The sequence below is a fragment of the Callionymus lyra genome, chromosome 3, assembly GCF_982586985.1.
Source record: "Callionymus lyra chromosome 3, fCalLyr1.hap1.1, whole genome shotgun sequence".
Lineage (NCBI taxonomy): Eukaryota > Metazoa > Chordata > Actinopteri > Syngnathiformes > Callionymidae > Callionymus > Callionymus lyra.
The window spans coordinates 4,530,245-4,547,784 of NC_141820.1; the positions used below are offsets into that span (position 1 = coordinate 4,530,245).

A 17,540-nucleotide genomic window follows, 5' to 3' on the forward strand; every position below is an offset into this window, starting at 1 on the left:
GTCACACACCACAACAACACACACACACTGATGATACAATAGAATCACACATCAAAACAACACACACACTGATGACACAATAGAGTCACACATCACAACAACACACACACACTGATGATACAATAGAGTCACACATCACAACAACACACACACACTGATGATACAATAGAGTCACACATCACAACAACACACACACACTGATGATACAACAGAGTCACACATCACAACAACACACACTGATGATACAATAGAGTCACACATCACAACAACACACACACACTGATGATACAATAGAGTCACACATCACAACAACACACACACACTGATGATACAATAGAGTCACACATCACAAAAACACACACACACTGATGATACAATAGAGTCACACATCACAACAACACACACACACTGATGATACAATAGAGTCACACATCACAACAACACACACACACTGATGATACAATAGAGTCACACATCACAACAACACACACACACTGATGATACAACAGAGTCACACATCACAACAACACACACACACTGATGATACAATAGAGTCACACATCACAACAACACACACACACTGATGATACAATAGAGTAACACATCACAACAACACACACACACTGATGATACAATAGAATCACACATCAAAACAACACACACACTGATGACACAATAGAGTCACACATCACAACAACACACACACACTGATGATACAACAGAGTCACACATCACAACAACACACACACACTGATGATACAATAGAGTAACACATCACAACAACACACACACACTGATGATACAATAGAGTCACACATCACAACAACACACACACACTGATGATACAATAGAGTCACACATCACAACAACACACACACTGATGATACAATAGAGTCACATCACAACAACACACAAACGCCACTACACACTTTAACACACATGCACATACACAGTAAAATGTTTTTATAAAAAGTAATGGAAAATAAGTAAAAAATAAATCGTTTTTGCTGTAAGTTTTTATTTTATATTCCATTTTTTTCTTTTTCAATTTCAGCCAATAACATTCCAAGCCCGTACTTTCATTAGTATAATTATCAAATATAACTTTTAAAAATAATATCCAAGAAGTTCCAGCGAGTCTCGTTCCATTCGTGCGCGCTCCCGCCCCTCCGCGTTCTCGCCTGCGCGCCGCCCGCGTCGAGGCCGCGCCGCCGTGTGTAGTTCAGTGGAGCTCCAGACAGTCATGGCGGCGGACCCTCAGCCGGACTGGCTCTCCTGCCTGCCCTCCTCCTGGAGTTACGGGCTCACCCGGGACGGACGGATATTCTTCATCAAGTAAATATTCCCTTTCGGATCCACAAGGAATTCCCGGATTCCTGCCTTTTTCTCCGCCAGATAACTGTTGTTTTTCTCCTCCTCCGCGTCTCTGTTCTTCACCTTTTTCCCTCCGTTTTGTCTCCACCGCAGCGAGGAGGCGCAGAGTAACACCTGGCTGCACCCGGTCAGCGGCGAGGCCGTGGTCACCGGGCACAGGAAGACCCCGGGTGAGTGGTCGTCGCGGGGTGTGGGGGGTGGAGGGTGTGGGGGGGGGGGGGAAAGGTGAAGGAGAAACCGAGGGACGGACGCGCGTCTCTGCAGCAACATCTCCGCCCTCGTCTCTCCTCCACCTGGACACTTTGCGACACACTTTTTAAAAGTTCCGTCACGTAGGCGAGACCCCCCCCCCCCCCCCCCCCCCCCCCCACACACACACACCACCACCACACCCCCCCCTGCAGTGACATTTGATCACGTTTGCTGCAGGGAGAAAAAAACGACAAAACAACGCCTCTTTTCCCCTGGATGTGCTGCTACTCGTGAGGGCATTGAACGCATCACGTAGATGTAACAGCTGGAGGCATCTGAAGGATGGATCCGCAATATCTGCTTCACCAATGAGGGGGGGGTGGAGGTGAGGAGTGTCACTGCTGTACAGGTATCTCTGACGTCTCTGCTGTGTTTCCCCCACAGATCTGCCGACAGGATGGGAGGAAGGATACACGTTCGAAGGCGCTCGCTGCTTCATCAAGTGAGTGACTGAGGAGGATGAAGAGAGTGAGGGGCTGCTTTGTTTGCTGGAGGAGAGAGAGAGAGAGAGAGAGAGAGAGAGAGAGGTTTCCCTTCGCTCTCATCCCTCTCTCTTTCTCACACACTAACGTCTCAATGTACGGAATCTTCTTCAACACACACACATGTCCTGGGAATGTCGGGGTTTAGATCTCGAGTTGAAAGAAAAAAAACGTTGTCGTCGTCGTTCGGTTTGTTTATCCTCCGTCGTGTTTCTGACCAGTGGACGGAGGCTTCGGGTCGGCGTCGTCTTCCTGGGCATCCGTTGGTCACGGTGGGGTTGCGGTCGTTGACCTTGTGTACGGTCTTTCGTTGACGTGATCAAACTAGTGATGTGGCGAGCAACGGTGTGAGCTATCGGTGGTTCTTGAGGGCGACCGGAGCACAGAATCCATTTTGGAATGACAAGTTCCTCGTCGCGTTTTACACTTTATAAAGTTGCTGTGAATTCTGGGCGAACGAGAGGTTACGAGAGTCCATTATGACGTAATAATGGCTTCACACCGTCAGTTTTCTGATCAGTGGACGAAGGTTGACCATCAGTGGGTCGTCGTCGGTCCTAGTGACTAGTTCTTTCTGGGCCTCTGTTGGTTGTGTAGTCGTTGACCTTGTGTACGGTCTATTGTTGACGCGATCAAACTAGTGAGGTGACCGGCATTTTGGCGAGCAACAGTGTGAGCTATCGGTGGTTCTTGAGGGCGCCCGGAGTACAGAATGGTACGTCACGGTGTCTATGACGTCACGGTGTCTATGACGTCACGGTGTCTATGACGTCACGGTGTCTATGACGTCACGGTGTCTATGACGTCACGGTGTCTGTGACGTCACGGTGTCTATGACGTCACGGTGTCTATGACGTCACGGTGTCTATGACGTCACGGTGTCTATGACGTCACGGTGTCTATGACGTCACGGTGTCTATGACGTCACGGTGTCTATGACGTCACGGTGTCTATGACGTCACGGTGTCTATGACGTCACTGTGTCTATGACGTCACGGTGTCTATGACGTCACGGTGTCTATGACGTCACGGTGTCTATGACGTCGCGGTGTCTATGACGTCGCGGTGTCTATGGGTGTCTATGACGTCGCGGTGTCTATGATGTCACGGTGTCTATGACGTCGCGGTGTCTATGACGTCACTGTGTCTATGACGTCACGGTGTCTATGACGTCACGGTGTCTATGACGTCACGGTGTCTATGACGTCACTGTGTCTATGACGTCACGGTGTCTATGACGTCGCGGTGTCTATGACGTCGCGGTGTCTATGGGTGTCTATGACGTCGCGGTGTCTATGATGTCACGGTGTCTATGACGTCGCGGTGTCTATGATGTCACGGTGTCTATGATGTCACAGTGTCTATGATGTCACGGTGTCTATGACGTCACTGTGTCTGTGATGTCACGGTGTCTATGATGTCACGGTGTCTATGACGTCACTGTGTCTGTGACGTCACGGTGTCTGTGACGTCACGGTGTCTGTGACGTCACTGTGTCTGTGACGTCACGGTGTCTGTGACGTCACGGTGTCTGTGACGTCACGGTGTCTGTGACGTCACGGTGTCTGTGACGTCACGGTGTCTATGACGTCACGGTGTCTGTGACGTCACGGTGTCTGTGACGTCACGGTGTCTGTGACGTCACTGTGTCTGTGACGTCACTGTGTCTGTGACGTCACTGTGTCTGTGACGTCACGGTGTCTGTGACGTCACGGTGTCTGTGACGTCACGGTGTCTATGACGTCACGGTGTCTATGACGTCATACGTCTTCAGCTCCACCCTCCAGAAACTGCACATGAAGGATTCTTAAGAATGATGACGGTGCAGGATACACTGAGTTGGTCCACATAAAGAACTGCATGTTTCTCTTGAACTGAAGGAGAAAGATACACTCATTTGTGTTGTTGGTATTGTTTTTTAAAAGTCTTTGCATTAGTACTTTGAGAAAGAGACCAGGTGGTTATGGCGGGTTTGAGGTGTCAACAGAAAAGGTTGTTTGTCGCTTTATATTCACCGACGTGACATTTATTGTCAACTAGAAAATGTACATTTCCAGAAGAAAGTGCAGTGTGAGTGCTGAGTCTGCTGAGTGTGTAAACTGAAAGGCTAGAAGTAGTAGTAGAATTTGTAGCAGAAGTAGAATTGGTAGTAAAGTAGTAGAATTAGAAGTAAAGTAGTAGAATTAGTAGTAGAGTAGTAGTAGAATATAATTAGTAGTAGAATTAGTAGTAAAAGTAGCAGTAGAATTAGTAGTATTAAAAGTAGTAGTAGAAGTGGAAGGAGTTGAAACATGAGTTAAAAAAGGGTAGAAAAAGAGGAATAGAAGAAAGAGTAGAAGGAAATGCCTTCAGCATTCACACAATAATAATAATAATAAGACATAAAGAGAAACAGGATCTCAATAGTGCTATTCAGCATTCACACTATTATATGATCAATTGCTTATTCAAAGTATAAACATGTCCATATTTTTGTTCTTAAATCTGTATTTTGAGTTGTTATTATTTGATTGATGGCAACAAGTTTAGCACTTTAATTTGCACTTTTGTGTCCTTTTACTCGTGCTTCCAAGATCAGCTTTTGTACTTTAAAGACATTTGTTGATCTTCATTCTCCTTAATCTGACGAGTGACGACCCGGCGGCTCCGTGAAGTGGTTCTGAAACGACCCGGCGGACGCCACTCGTCCGGTGGACTCTCCGTGGGCCCGGGCGCTCGTGTGACGACGCGCCGTGACTCAGTCCACGGCGCTGAACAGGCTCGACTTGTCGGGGTGTTACGAGTCTCTGAGTAGCTGCTCGCTCACGCTTGTATATTCTGGAGACCTGTTCTGCAGCTTAAATGCCTCTCGGCCTCACAACACACACACACGCACACACACGCACGCACACACACACACACAAGTAGATGTCGTGCCGTCACTTTTGCTCTTCGCCACCTCCTGCTGCTGGTCAAGATAGTTGTGGCCATTTTGAGAACAGCAGCTGACACGTATGTGGGGCTAATATAGTCCGTCTATTAATAGCTCGCAACCGCTGCTCATGGGTATTTATGATTGTGGGCAGAATACACACGTATGTGCTGCACTCTTGTGTGTCTGCTCACACACACACTCGCACACACACACTCGCACTGTACCTGCTGTTGACACTGGTGCTCGAGGTACTGACGATCATCACAGCTGATGTTGATGTAATAGTCCTTGATCTGAAGTAGAACTGCACAGTATTGGAAATAAGTGCGATATTCAATATTGATATCTTGAAGTGCAGTATCGATATAAATGCGATATTTTTTTTCTTTCACCTAAAAATGTAGCCATGAGTACTGTAGTGTAGTTCCGGGGGTTTAGATAAAGAAAACTATTTTCTTTTTGTTTATTTCCGCGCTTCGGTGTCGACATGATGGTATAAAAATATCTCTTATAACACTCAGTCTCGCGGGACTTGCATCGGTTTCCCGCCAAACTGAGCGACATCAGAGAGGAGCCGCCGGCGCATCGTGATATCACCAAATCAATAATAAATCCTTGTTCACGTACACATAACACTTTATAAATGACACTAACAACTTAGCTCGTTAGCATACGGTGAAGACGCACACATAACACTTTATAAATGACGCTAACAACTTAGCTCGTTAGCATACGGTGAAGACGCACACATAACACTTTATAAATGACACTAACAACTTAGCTCGTTAGCATACGGTGAAGACGGACACATAACACTTTATAAATGACGCTAACAACTTAGCTCGTTAGCATACAGTGAAGACGGACAGGTTTGTTTAGAAGTTCACGATCTTCTAAGAAAACAACTGAGACGAGATGAAAAGTTCTTACAATATGTTGCTTTAACAAAGTAGTTTGAAAGAGACGAGTGACTGGATCACTAGTGTTTGACTAGATCACAAGTTAGTATTACTTCACTGGATCACTAGTGTTTGACTAGATCATAAGTTAGTATTACTTCACTGGATCACTAGTGTTTGACTAGATCACAAGTTAGTATTACTTCACTGGATCACAAGTGTTTGACTAGATCATAAGTTAGTATTACTACACTGGATCACTAATGTTTGACTAGATCACAAGTTAGTATTACTTCACTGGATCACTAGTGTTTTACTAGATCACAAGTTAGTATTACTTCACTGGATCAAAAGTGTTTTACTAGATCACAAGTTAGTATTACTTCACTGGATCACTAGTGTTTTACTAGATCACAAGTTAGTATTACTTCACTGGATCACTAGTGTTTGACTAGATCACAAGTTAGTATTACTTCCGTCGCCATAGCAACCGAGCCTTACACGCCTAACACAGTTCACAGACGGACGGAGACGTAAACAACAACGAGACATAGAAGTACAAATTGACAACTTTACAGAACAAGCCACTGATTGGTCAAAGTGTGTATTTAAGAAATGCTTGATTTATACAAAATGATGAATGATCACAAATGTTTTTTTTATATGTATATCGCACGTGCCAATATCACGATATGGATATTTTTCCGATATATCGTGCAGCCTTAATCTGAATGTATATAAACTAATGTGTTATGATTCGCGTAAGAATATCTCAAAGTGAGACGTTTGTGGACGTTTGTCAAAATAAATGTTTGAAAAGATCACCTTCATGAGGAACCTGGTAAAGTAACGGGTACAATATCTAAGAAAACATGTTTACCCGAGACGTTGTGAGTCTAAAAATCAATTAGTAATCCACAAAACACGACCCAGCTCGCGGTCACGGCTCTACAAGATACAATTATGGGATAATTGATAAACACGGCGACCGGAGGTACGTAATTAACTCCAGCCAATCATGTCGCACACAAGAAACCGTCTACCATGTTGTGTATCTTCGTCAACTTGGTTTCAACATGAAAATCTATCCAACTAGCGACTGTTTGTCGTATGTAATGGAAATGTCCAGAGTTTACTCCATGTTGGAGTCAATATCACCTGATTGAAGTAAAATATGATTGACTTGGAATCAATTTACCACAAACTACAACATACTACTGTGTCGTTTGACATTTTGTATTTAAAGGTAGTTTCTCGTTGTAAGAAAAATGTACATATTGCATGGATTGGAAAAAAACGTAAGGAAATAACTGGGCTGATATTTTTTAGACTATTAACATACGTCCTTAAAGAAGGAGTCGAGAGTGGTGCAGATCACTTGTGGTATCTTGGGCTCAGTCAGGGAATAGTTCAGGAATCTCAATCAGGAATTCCAGTTTTCTTTCTCTTCCAATACAAAAGAGCTGAGCCAAAAGGCAAACGTTTACAATCTCCATTGCTCTAGTTAGAAAGATAGACTGTAATAATAAGACATTGGTAGCTGTGTTCGGACGGAACCACCAGGGACTCAAGGAAGGAAGGAAGGAATTGAGGGAATGAATGAAGGGAGGGAGGGAGGGAGGGAGGGAGGGAGGAAGGAAGGAAGGAAGGAAGGAAGGAAGGAAGGAAGGAATTGAGGGAGTGAGGAATGAATGAATGAATGAATGAAGGAAGGAATTGAGGGAGGGAGGGAGGGAGTGAGGAATGAATGAATGAAGGAAGGAAGGAAGGAAGGAAGGAAGGAATTGAGGGAGTGAGGAATGAATGAATGAAGGGAGGGAGGGAGGGAGGGAGGGAGGAAGGGAGGGAGGGAGGGAGGGAGGGAGGGAGGAAGGGAGGGAGGGAGGGAGGGAGGGAGGAAGGAAGGAAGGAAGGAAGGAAGGAAGGAAGGAAGGAAGGAAGGAAGGAAGGAAGGAAGGAAGGAAGGAAGGAAGGAAGGAAGGAAGGAAGGAAGGAAGGAAGGAAAGATACTTTATTGATCTCTGTGGAGAAATCTCTCGAGTGTAAATGAAGTGATGAAGGTAGTGTTGAGGAAGTACACGAGCAGTACACGAGCAGTACACGTGCAGTACACGAGCAGTACACGAGCAGTACATGGACACTGAAAACATTAAGAAGAACTTGATGAAATGAACTAAAGAAAGAAAACAAAATGTTCTTCTCAACGGTCGCCGCGGCTTGTCCTCAAAATTCTCTAGATGCTCTGAATTCCTCTCAAATTCTTGTCCGGTCACTTTCCAATAATCAGCCCATTCTTAGAATCTTCCCAGTGTTCCGGGGGTGTGTTGAGGAGAAGGGGTCGACCCCCCCTCCCCCCCGGATGCCTCGCAACACATTAGCAGGCCTGAGGGGGTCAAAGGTCGAGTGTTTTTTTTTTTTGTTTGATGCCAGATTTTCAGTCATCGCTTAATTTGATGACAACATTTGACATGTTGTGACCCAGTGAACTGATTGTGTCGTCACTACTTCTGGACACAAAATACATGTTGTGAGTCCAGGGTCAGAAAAGATGTCACCTGTCCGTCCGTCAATCAAGTGACAGGATAGATGACAGGTTGACGTAGGCCTGTGTGGGGGAATCTGCTCGTAGTGAAATTAAAAAATTGCACGTCGGTTGTTTTATTTGATGTACCTGATTGTTGTTGTGTATCATTTTATTTTTGCAAATGGATGAAGTTTATTTTTGGTTCACGTGAAAGTTTGATTAATATGTTGAACAAACATTTTGACTAAACTCTGGGTCAAGGTGACCCGAAGGCCCCGGAAAACAAATGTTTGTGGTATCCCTTGTGTTGCCTGTGGGTCAAGGTGACCCGAAGGCCCCGGAAAACAAATGTTTGTGGTATCCCTTGTGTTGCCTCTGGGTCAAGGTGACCCGAAGGCCCCGAAAACAAATGTGTTTGTGGTATCCCTTGTGTTGCCTCCCGGGTAAAGGTGACACAAAGGCCCGGAAAACCAATGTGTTTGCGGTATCCCTTGTGTTGCCTCTGGGTCAAGGTGACCCAAAGGCCCCGGAAAACAAATGTTTGCGGTATCCCTTGTGTTGTCTCTGGGTCAAGGTGACCCGAAGGCCATGGAAAACAAATGTTTAGGGTATCCCTTGTGTTGCCTCTGGATCAAGTCGACCCGAAGGCCACGGAGAACAAATGTTTAGGGTATCCCTTGTGTTGTCTCTGGGTCAAGGTGACCTGAAGGCTCGGAAAACGAATGTGTTTGTGGTATCCCTTGTGTTGCCTCTGGGTCAAGGTGACCCGAAGGCCCCGGAAAACAAATGGGTTTGTGATATCCCTTGTGTTGTCTCTGGGTCAAGGTGACCTGAAAGCTCGGAAAACGAAAATGTTTGTGGTATCCCTTGTGTTGTCTCTGGGTCAAGGTGACCTGAAAGCTCGGAAAACAAATGTGTTTGTGGTATCCCTTGTGTTGCCTCTGGGTCAAGGTGAACAGACGACACAAGAGATGCCACAAAGACATTTGTTGTCAGGCCTTCAGGGTCACTTTGACCTTGAGCAGGGTTAAAGAAAATCAAGTGCAGAAAACTACTGGCAGGTGGATCGCGATCCATATATTAAGCATCTCTGCTCTTAAACTATTGAAGTCTTTGTCTCACCGTCAAGTTTCTACAACATGCATCTTTTCTTTCTTGTTGGCTAAAAAAACACCTTTTCATGCAGTCTTTCCATGTGCTGCAGGTTCTAATTCCTATCATCATACTGGCTCGTGGCGTTTATAGTGAAGGAAACCAGAGTGAACTAGCCATGCTAACGCTGAGCTCTGCAGCATCTCTGATGTCCAGCCTCTTCTACAGTTATCGTTAGAATTTACAGAAATTTGGGCAAAAAATCTGCGCCGCTAATTCGAGGACGAGGGTGAGTTCTGTAGGGGTTTGAAAGCGGAGCATAGCTCAGGGTCAAAGGTCACCCATCCATCTCGTATAGCCAGATTCATTGACCTTGTTAAGGATCTGGTACCGTGGGAGGAAACCGGAGTGAGTGAGTGAGTGAGTGAGTGAGGGGGGAACGAACGGTTCGCCGGGTCGGAATAATCCAAACGGTGATTTCTGGTAGAAAGTTGAGGAATGGTGCTGAATTATTTTGGCAGCCCTCGCGTCTGGATCAGAACCTAAAGACGCCGCAGCAGTTTCCCGCAGATGTCTCTCCTGCAACATGGAGATTATGGTCGCAGGGATTTTGAGCGTCGGCCAAAAGGCTCTGCTCGGCCAAACTGACTGGAGGCTGCGGTGAAAACAAGGCATTGCTTGTGTCGCCGAAGACACTCGGTCTAGTATCATCCCGACGATGGAGAATGTTGGGCTGGAACTTCTTCTGCCGTTGAATGTGATTGGCCGTGACAGGGATGGGCTCAGACCCAGAAAGATTCCGATGTTTAATAGATGGTTTTAGTGCTGATGTGCGAGTCGACACAATTCTCTGGGACATTTTTATTGTTTGCTGACTTCTGCCGGCTTTATCGCGAGCGTTCCCACGAGCAGGGAAGTGAATAGTGTCGTTTCAAACATCTCGTGTACGTCTTTGTAGGAAGCGCATCAGTCACATGATTGTGTGAATATAAGAACTACTTTATCCACTTATTGAGTGAATGTCCAGCTGATTGGACCACAAGTTAGATGCATCAACCAATGGGGCGCTTTCTTTCTCATAAGCTCCGCCCACTGAGAGATTTGATTGGATCCCACTGTGGCGATGAAAACGTTGTTAAAAGATGTCATGAACTGTTGTGTAGAAGTGTTGTCACGTCATGAACTCGCCCGGTTGTCTGGACCGAGAGCGTCCAAGGTTATGTTGGAGTCGATCACTCTCCACTGACCTGGACCACCAGATGTTCTGAAGTTCTGTCGCGGGGGGTATTTTTCCGTTGGTGTTCCATAGCGTTTCCATTTTCGTGAATGGCGAGAACTGACACCAGTTTCATTCGCGACTGTCGACCCTTGAACTGCTGCTGGATTTCGTGGCGACACTCGTTCGCCCTGAAATCAAGAAAAGCAGCAAAATGATACATTTCTGCAACTGATAACTTCACATGCATTAAGAAGAAACTCCTCGCTCTCACTGTCGGTGCGTATATTTTCGTTTAATTTGAGTCTAAGTGGGACTGGACAATTGTTTTTTTAATCAATAATGTGACTTGAGTGACGGATGTTCGCTGCTCAGTCGAAGGTCGATCACTAGAAATGTTCTGGAAAGAAAAACAATAAAAAGATGTTACGTGGAAAGTTAACAGTAGATAAGGCAAATGGATTTATACTTTTCCAACAAGCATCTTAAGACATTTTTCTCTGATTTTTCTGAGACACCTGCGTTTGTTTTATGTTGTGTTGTCTCTTTAAAAGTATATATTTTATTACTGTGTATTGTTTTTGATTGTTCAAGCGCTTTGTGACCCTGGTCTTGAAACATCTTTACAAATAACAATAACTTAGTGATTTACTCAACAGTTACAATGTATTTGTTTGAATATATCATTAAAAAAGTTTCTCTCATATAATACTCAGTAATAACTCGAAATTACAGCACATTAAAACGACCTTGTCGTCATGGATTTGAAGCGATAATCAATGACTTGATGTCTTCTCTGTGCTGTATATCTTTGTGCGTTTTCTTTGTTACATACTCTGGTACTTTTACTTATTATGGCACCGACCTGAGGCTTTCCAATTTAGAGTTCATTGCACAAATGATACTAAATCAACGCAAAAAACTCTCAATATTCACATTGGTGATCAAAATAACTTAAAAGTTAGTTAGTAAAGCGTTTGTTATTGTTGACTTCCATGCGTCGACTGAAAGTTTCTCTTGTCTCTACAGAACAGCAGAGTTATTTTCTGTCCATATTTTTCGTCATGATGCTTCTCTAGATGCTTAATAAAGTTAGTGGTGTTCACTGCTTGTTTCGGGTTGCGTGGATCGGGGCTTTGCCGCCGTACCCGCTGCGACTTTCAGACTTCTGAAATCTTGGCGGTTATTATGGAAAACACTGAAGGTCCAAATATTTTCACGTCTTTTCTAAAAGTTGCCCTTTTCCATTGTTCTGCAAAGAAAATGACTCAAGGGTTTCAAATATTGCATTTATTTGTATTGTAAACATCAACATGTTAAACATTTAGGTTTGTACCTGCATTTTTTTTTTTAACCTAAAGTGCAAAAGCAATTCTGCCTTTACAGTACCTTCTTGACAAGTTTCATAAGTCTCTGGAATTGCAATTTGGGGGAAATATGTGCAAGAATTCAGTTGAAATCTTTGGTCGAACTCCTTTCAAAGGTTGAAAAAGTCATAGTTACAGACTGTAGAATTGTAGTGTTTCCCCTCGTTGTTGCCAACGTTTGTCCTCAAGACTTGCAGAGAACATGTTTTTGGATTCGTCGTCTGTATTGAAATAATTCCAAATCCCCGAGATACCGTGTCTTCGTGGTATAAGGTGCTCGCAGCTTTCACCGGCATTTCCCTCCTGGTCTTCCACCATTGCTTGTTTACTCCACACACCTGAGGCTGAGCGTCTGCTGGTTCTGGCCAATAGCGAAGCAGCATCTAGAGAGAACGTACATTTAAAGTCCAGCCTGATTGGTGGAAGTGCGCATTTAAGAATCGCTTGATTTATACAATAAATAATTATAAATTTTAGCATGTTTTTGATATGCAATATCGTGCCAATATTGCGATATCTTTATTTTTTTCGGTATATCCTGCAGCCCTAATAATAAGACGGTCAGATTTTATTTGTTTTCAAATCTCAAAATATCTGGTAAATTGAAAAACAACGTCTCAGTTTTGCTTTACTGTGTTTCATCTGGAAAATGTGGACAGAGATGTTTGGGCAACATGACAAGTTGTAAATATTCAATGAATCTCTGTCAAACTAACGTTTCTCTTTGTGTATCTTGTGCAAGAAATATTTCAAAATTCATGCTTGCGTCAATTTTTGAAGTGCTTTTTTCCGTTTTTGGTTAATTGCTGAGTTAATGTAATTTCTAATGTTATTCAAAACTCTATTTTTGACTTGCCTTAAAGCTTTATCAACCCTTTAGACACAGAAACTATGGAACCAGAAGTTTAGTTGAATTACATTTATTTCAAAACAAAAATAAAAACCATTGAATAAACATTAACCAGGGGTTTTCATTGTACAAGTAATAAAAAGCTTTTCGGTGCTGATTCATTTTAGTGGGAAAACATAGAGATTTGAGTGTTATTTTGAAAGGAATTAGTGGCATCTCAACAAATGAGTTGATACACAAGGATATTGAAGTAGCAAGTTTATGTCGGGCCTTCAGCACAACTTCATAAAAAGACTTGAGGAAATGAAACTCGATACGTCTCATGATTATATCAACATAGGAGATTAAAGGGAAGGTTGTGGGTTTAATAATCCTCCTGAAAATACTGAATGAAAAACAAGGCCTGGTCAGACACGAGTGGCTTGAGACGGTCGAGGCAATTTTCCTACAAATTGTACCTAAATGGTTCGAATCCCACAAAGAAAAACGATGACCTCAGCTGCTAAGTGCTTCATCAGTCTGAAGGGAAATGTAATTTGCATGGAGTTGGATTTATATTTTTGCTAAGCCATCATTTTCAGGGGGTCATTAAAGGAACCGAAATTTCCAGGATGGTTTCACAACCTCGTCTGCTGTGGTTTGTGTGTCGCACAGTGAAACGTCGACTCCTGTGTCTGCGGGATTCTTCGTGACAGTCGCGAGGAAAGGTGAGATTTAAGGAGAGCGTTGATGGATGTAGGTTATGTTTTCTCTGATGGATGCTGGGAAGAATATTTTCCAGCGAATCATAAACGCCGAGTCTGCATCACCTTGACTTTTATTGTTATTGTTATTCCTGTGTCTGTAGCATCGGGTCACGCTCTCCCGTCGCCATGTCGTCATCTTCGTTCACTTTTTGTGTTTTTGGCCGTTTGTTTGACTGCGTCACTGGATTCATGGTGGATTTATGGCGGCGGAGGTTTGGTGCTCTGATGTATGGAGTGTGTGTGTGTGTGTGTGTGTGTGTGGGGGGGGGGGGCGGCTCCTGACGAATCCTAACTGGGAACATGAGTAATGGCCCGGGCGGCGTTTTATCTCCTCGATTTGGAACCGTCGTCTGGAAATCATCAGAATTCCTTCGGTGAAAAGACACATTAACAGGCGGCGTCCGTCGCTCTCGGAGGCCACGAAGCCGACGGAAACGCACGAGATGTTGTTTTGAGACGAGACGTCTGGAGATGGTTTTATAATTAACCTGTAAAATGGGATGCGATGTTCCAGAAAGCTCCAAGGTGACGATGTCGGCGCAGCATCTGCAGTCATGAGGACTTTATTAAGCCATTAATCTGAGTTCCTGCCCTCACTTGTCGACACCGGCTCCGGGGCAGGGATGGAAAAGAACAAGATTTCAGGTCCAAGTGACTGAAATAAATCTGTGTCACGACTCGGGTGAGAAGCTCAACGGCTCCTTTTCCCTCCACGATACCTGGACGACCTTTATCAGGTGTTCAGGGCAACGTGAGCTCAGACTGAAGAATGTCTCTTTGTTTTCTTCACCGTATGGACCATTTTATCCTAATAAAACTGCACAATGTGCCATGATATAGTTGTTCATATAATGTAAAAACGTCAATTACAAACATACCGTCCAACGAACTAAAGTACTTTTTCTTATTTTGAAATGTACTATGAAAAAAAAGAACCCTGTTCATGACTTTATTAAATAAAAGAACCAAACAATCAATCATTTTACCTTCAAATAGTAGTGATAATAACATTAATAATGATAATAATAATAGAAATCTTATAAATGTTCCACTAAAAACTACTATTGAAGGTGGTGATAAACAAGCGTATAAATGTGCAGATAAATAACAAAACCTACAACTAATATATTTTCAAAAACTGTGATTCGTGATTCAAGTATTAAAAACATATCTTCTTTTCATAAGTTCCTTAAATTCCTGTTCTGTTTAGTGTCATCTGAAGGGGAGACGGGAATAATAAAGTTTTTTTTAAAGATGATGGATAATCACTTCACCTTCATCCGCCTCAAATCCAAAATACTTTCAGATGCAACTCTGATGTTTTTCCATGTCTTTGAAGGTCATTCTTAAGAAACTGTTGATCGGCCAAGAGTCGACTTGTGGATCTGGTACCGACGGTGCTGAAACAACCTGGTATCGTTGTGTTTTCTGCGTGTTGGTACTGAACTGTGAACAAAGTATGTGTTGTTTTGGCAACACTTACCTTCACTGTAAACTCTAATGTCATCTCGCTAAACATGGACATCCAGTTGTCACGGCTCTTGGTTCGGATCGGTATAGAAACTGTATCAATGTTTTTTTAACGCTTCGCTAACAGCGCTAGCATGTGCGTTAGCCATCTTCGGTACTGGACCAGGTGTCGAACTCCACATGTGGTGAACATGTTTTCCAGTGAAAGGTCCGCAGATGTTTCTGGAGGCCGTTGCACTGATAGGAAACAGCTTATCTGGTAGTTCCTGACATCCTCCCGGACAAATTGATGTCAGGGTTCTCTTGGCTCGGCCTGATGTGGGACTCGAACCACAAGTGGATCCACATTTTTATTTCTGATGTTTCAGTCCTGGGTGTTGAGCACGTGTGACAGGATTTAGAATAGTGCTGCACGGTATTGGAAATAAGTGCGATATCGATATTAATGCAATATTTTTTCCTTTCACCTAAAAATGTAGCCATGAGTACTGTAGTGTAGGTCCGGGGGTTAAGAAGGAAAACGATGATATTTCTCTTTCGTTTATTTCCGCGCTTCGGTGTCGACATGATGGTATAAAAATATCTCTTATAACACTCAGTCTCGCGGGACTTGCATCGGTTTCCCGCCAAACTGAGCGACATCAGAGAGGAGCCCCCGGCGCATCGTGATATCACCAAATCAATAACAAATCCTTGTACACGCACATGTAACACTTTATAAATGACGCTAACAACTTAGCTCGTTAGCATACGGTGAAGACGGACACATAACACTTTATAAATGACGCTAACAACTTAGCAGGTTAGCATACGGTGAAGACGGGCACATAACACTTTATAAATGACGCTAACAACTTAGCAGGTTAGCATACGGTGAAGACGGGCACATAACACTTTATAAATGACGCTAACAACTTAGCTCGTTAGCATACGGTGAAGACAGACACATAACACTTTATAAATGACGCTAACAACTTAGCTCGTTAGCATACGGTGAAGACGGACAGGTTTGTTTAGAAGTTCACGATCTTCTAAGAAAACAACTGAGACGAGATGAAAAGTTCTTACAATATGTTGCTTTAACAAAGGAGGTTGAAAGAGACGAGTGACTGGATCACTAGTGTTTGACTAGATCATAAGTTAGTATTACTTCACTGGATCACTAGTGTTTGACTAGATCATAAGTTAGTATTACTTCACTGGATCACTAGTGTTTGACTAGATCATAAGTTAGTATTACTTCACTGGATCACTAGTGTTTGACTAGATCATAAGTTAGTATTACTTCACTGGATCACTAGTGTTTGACTAGATCATAAGTTAGTATTACTTCACTGGATCACTAGTGTTTGACTAGATCATAAGTTAGTATTACTTCACTGGATCACTAGTGTTTGACTAGATCACAAGTTAGTATTACTTCACTGGATCACTAGTGTTTGACTGGATCATAAGTTAGTATTACTTCACTGGATCACTAGTGTTTGACTAGATCACAAGTTAGTATTACTTCACTGGATCACTAGTGTTTGACTAGATCACAAGTTAGTATTACTTCACTGGATCACTAGTGTTTGACTGGATCACAAGTTAGTATTACTTCACTGGATCACTAGTGTTTGACTAGATCATAAGTTAGTATTACTTCACTGGATCACTAGTGTTTGACTAGATCATAAGTTAGTATTACTTCACTGGATCACTAGTGTTTGACTAGATCATAAGTTAGTATTACTTCACTGGATCACTAGTGTTTGACTAGATCACAAGTTAGTATTACTTCACTGGATCACTAGTGTTTGACTAGATCATAAGTTAGTATTACTTCACTGGATCACTAGTGTTTGACTAGATCACAAGTTAGTATTACTTCACTGGATCACTAGTGTTTGACTAGATCATAAGTTAGTATTACTTTACTGGATCACTAGTGTTTGACTAGATCACAAGTTAGTATTACTTCACTGGATCACTAGTGTTTGACTAGATCATAAGTTAGTATTACTTCACTGGATCACTAGTGTTTGACTAGATCACAAGTTAGTATTACTTCACTGGATCACTAGTGTTTGACTAGATCATAAGTTAGTATTACTTCACTGGATCACTAGTGTTTGACTAGATCACAAGTTAGTATTACTTCACTGGATCACTAGTGTTTGACTAGATCACAAGTTAGTATTACTTCACTGGATCACTAGTGTTTGACTGGATCACAAGTTAGTATTACTTCACTGGATCACTAGTGTTTGACTAGATCATAAGTTAGTATTACTTCACTGGATCACTAGTGTTTGACTAGATCATAAGTTAGTATTACTTCACTGGATCACTAGTGTTTGACTAGATCATAA

General features: G+C 43.0%; 1 protein-coding gene across 9 annotated transcripts in view; it reads left to right on the top strand.

Annotated features, from left to right (window-relative positions):
• Positions 1 to 1,207: 1,207 nt before the first annotated feature.
• Positions 1,208 to 17,540, top strand: part of plekha5 (pleckstrin homology domain containing A5) — a 195,825-nt gene continuing 179,492 nt past the window's right edge. For all 9 annotated transcript variants that reach the window (XM_087786194.1, XM_087786192.1, XM_087786193.1 and 6 more), the window contains exons 1-3: positions 1,208 to 1,335; positions 1,468 to 1,544; positions 2,011 to 2,068. In XM_087786194.1, the coding sequence (XP_087642320.1) occupies positions 1,244 to 1,335; positions 1,468 to 1,544; positions 2,011 to 2,068 (227 nt within the window). In that variant the 5' untranslated portion in view covers positions 1,208 to 1,243. The remainder of the gene's footprint in view (positions 1,336 to 1,467; positions 1,545 to 2,010; positions 2,069 to 17,540) is intronic.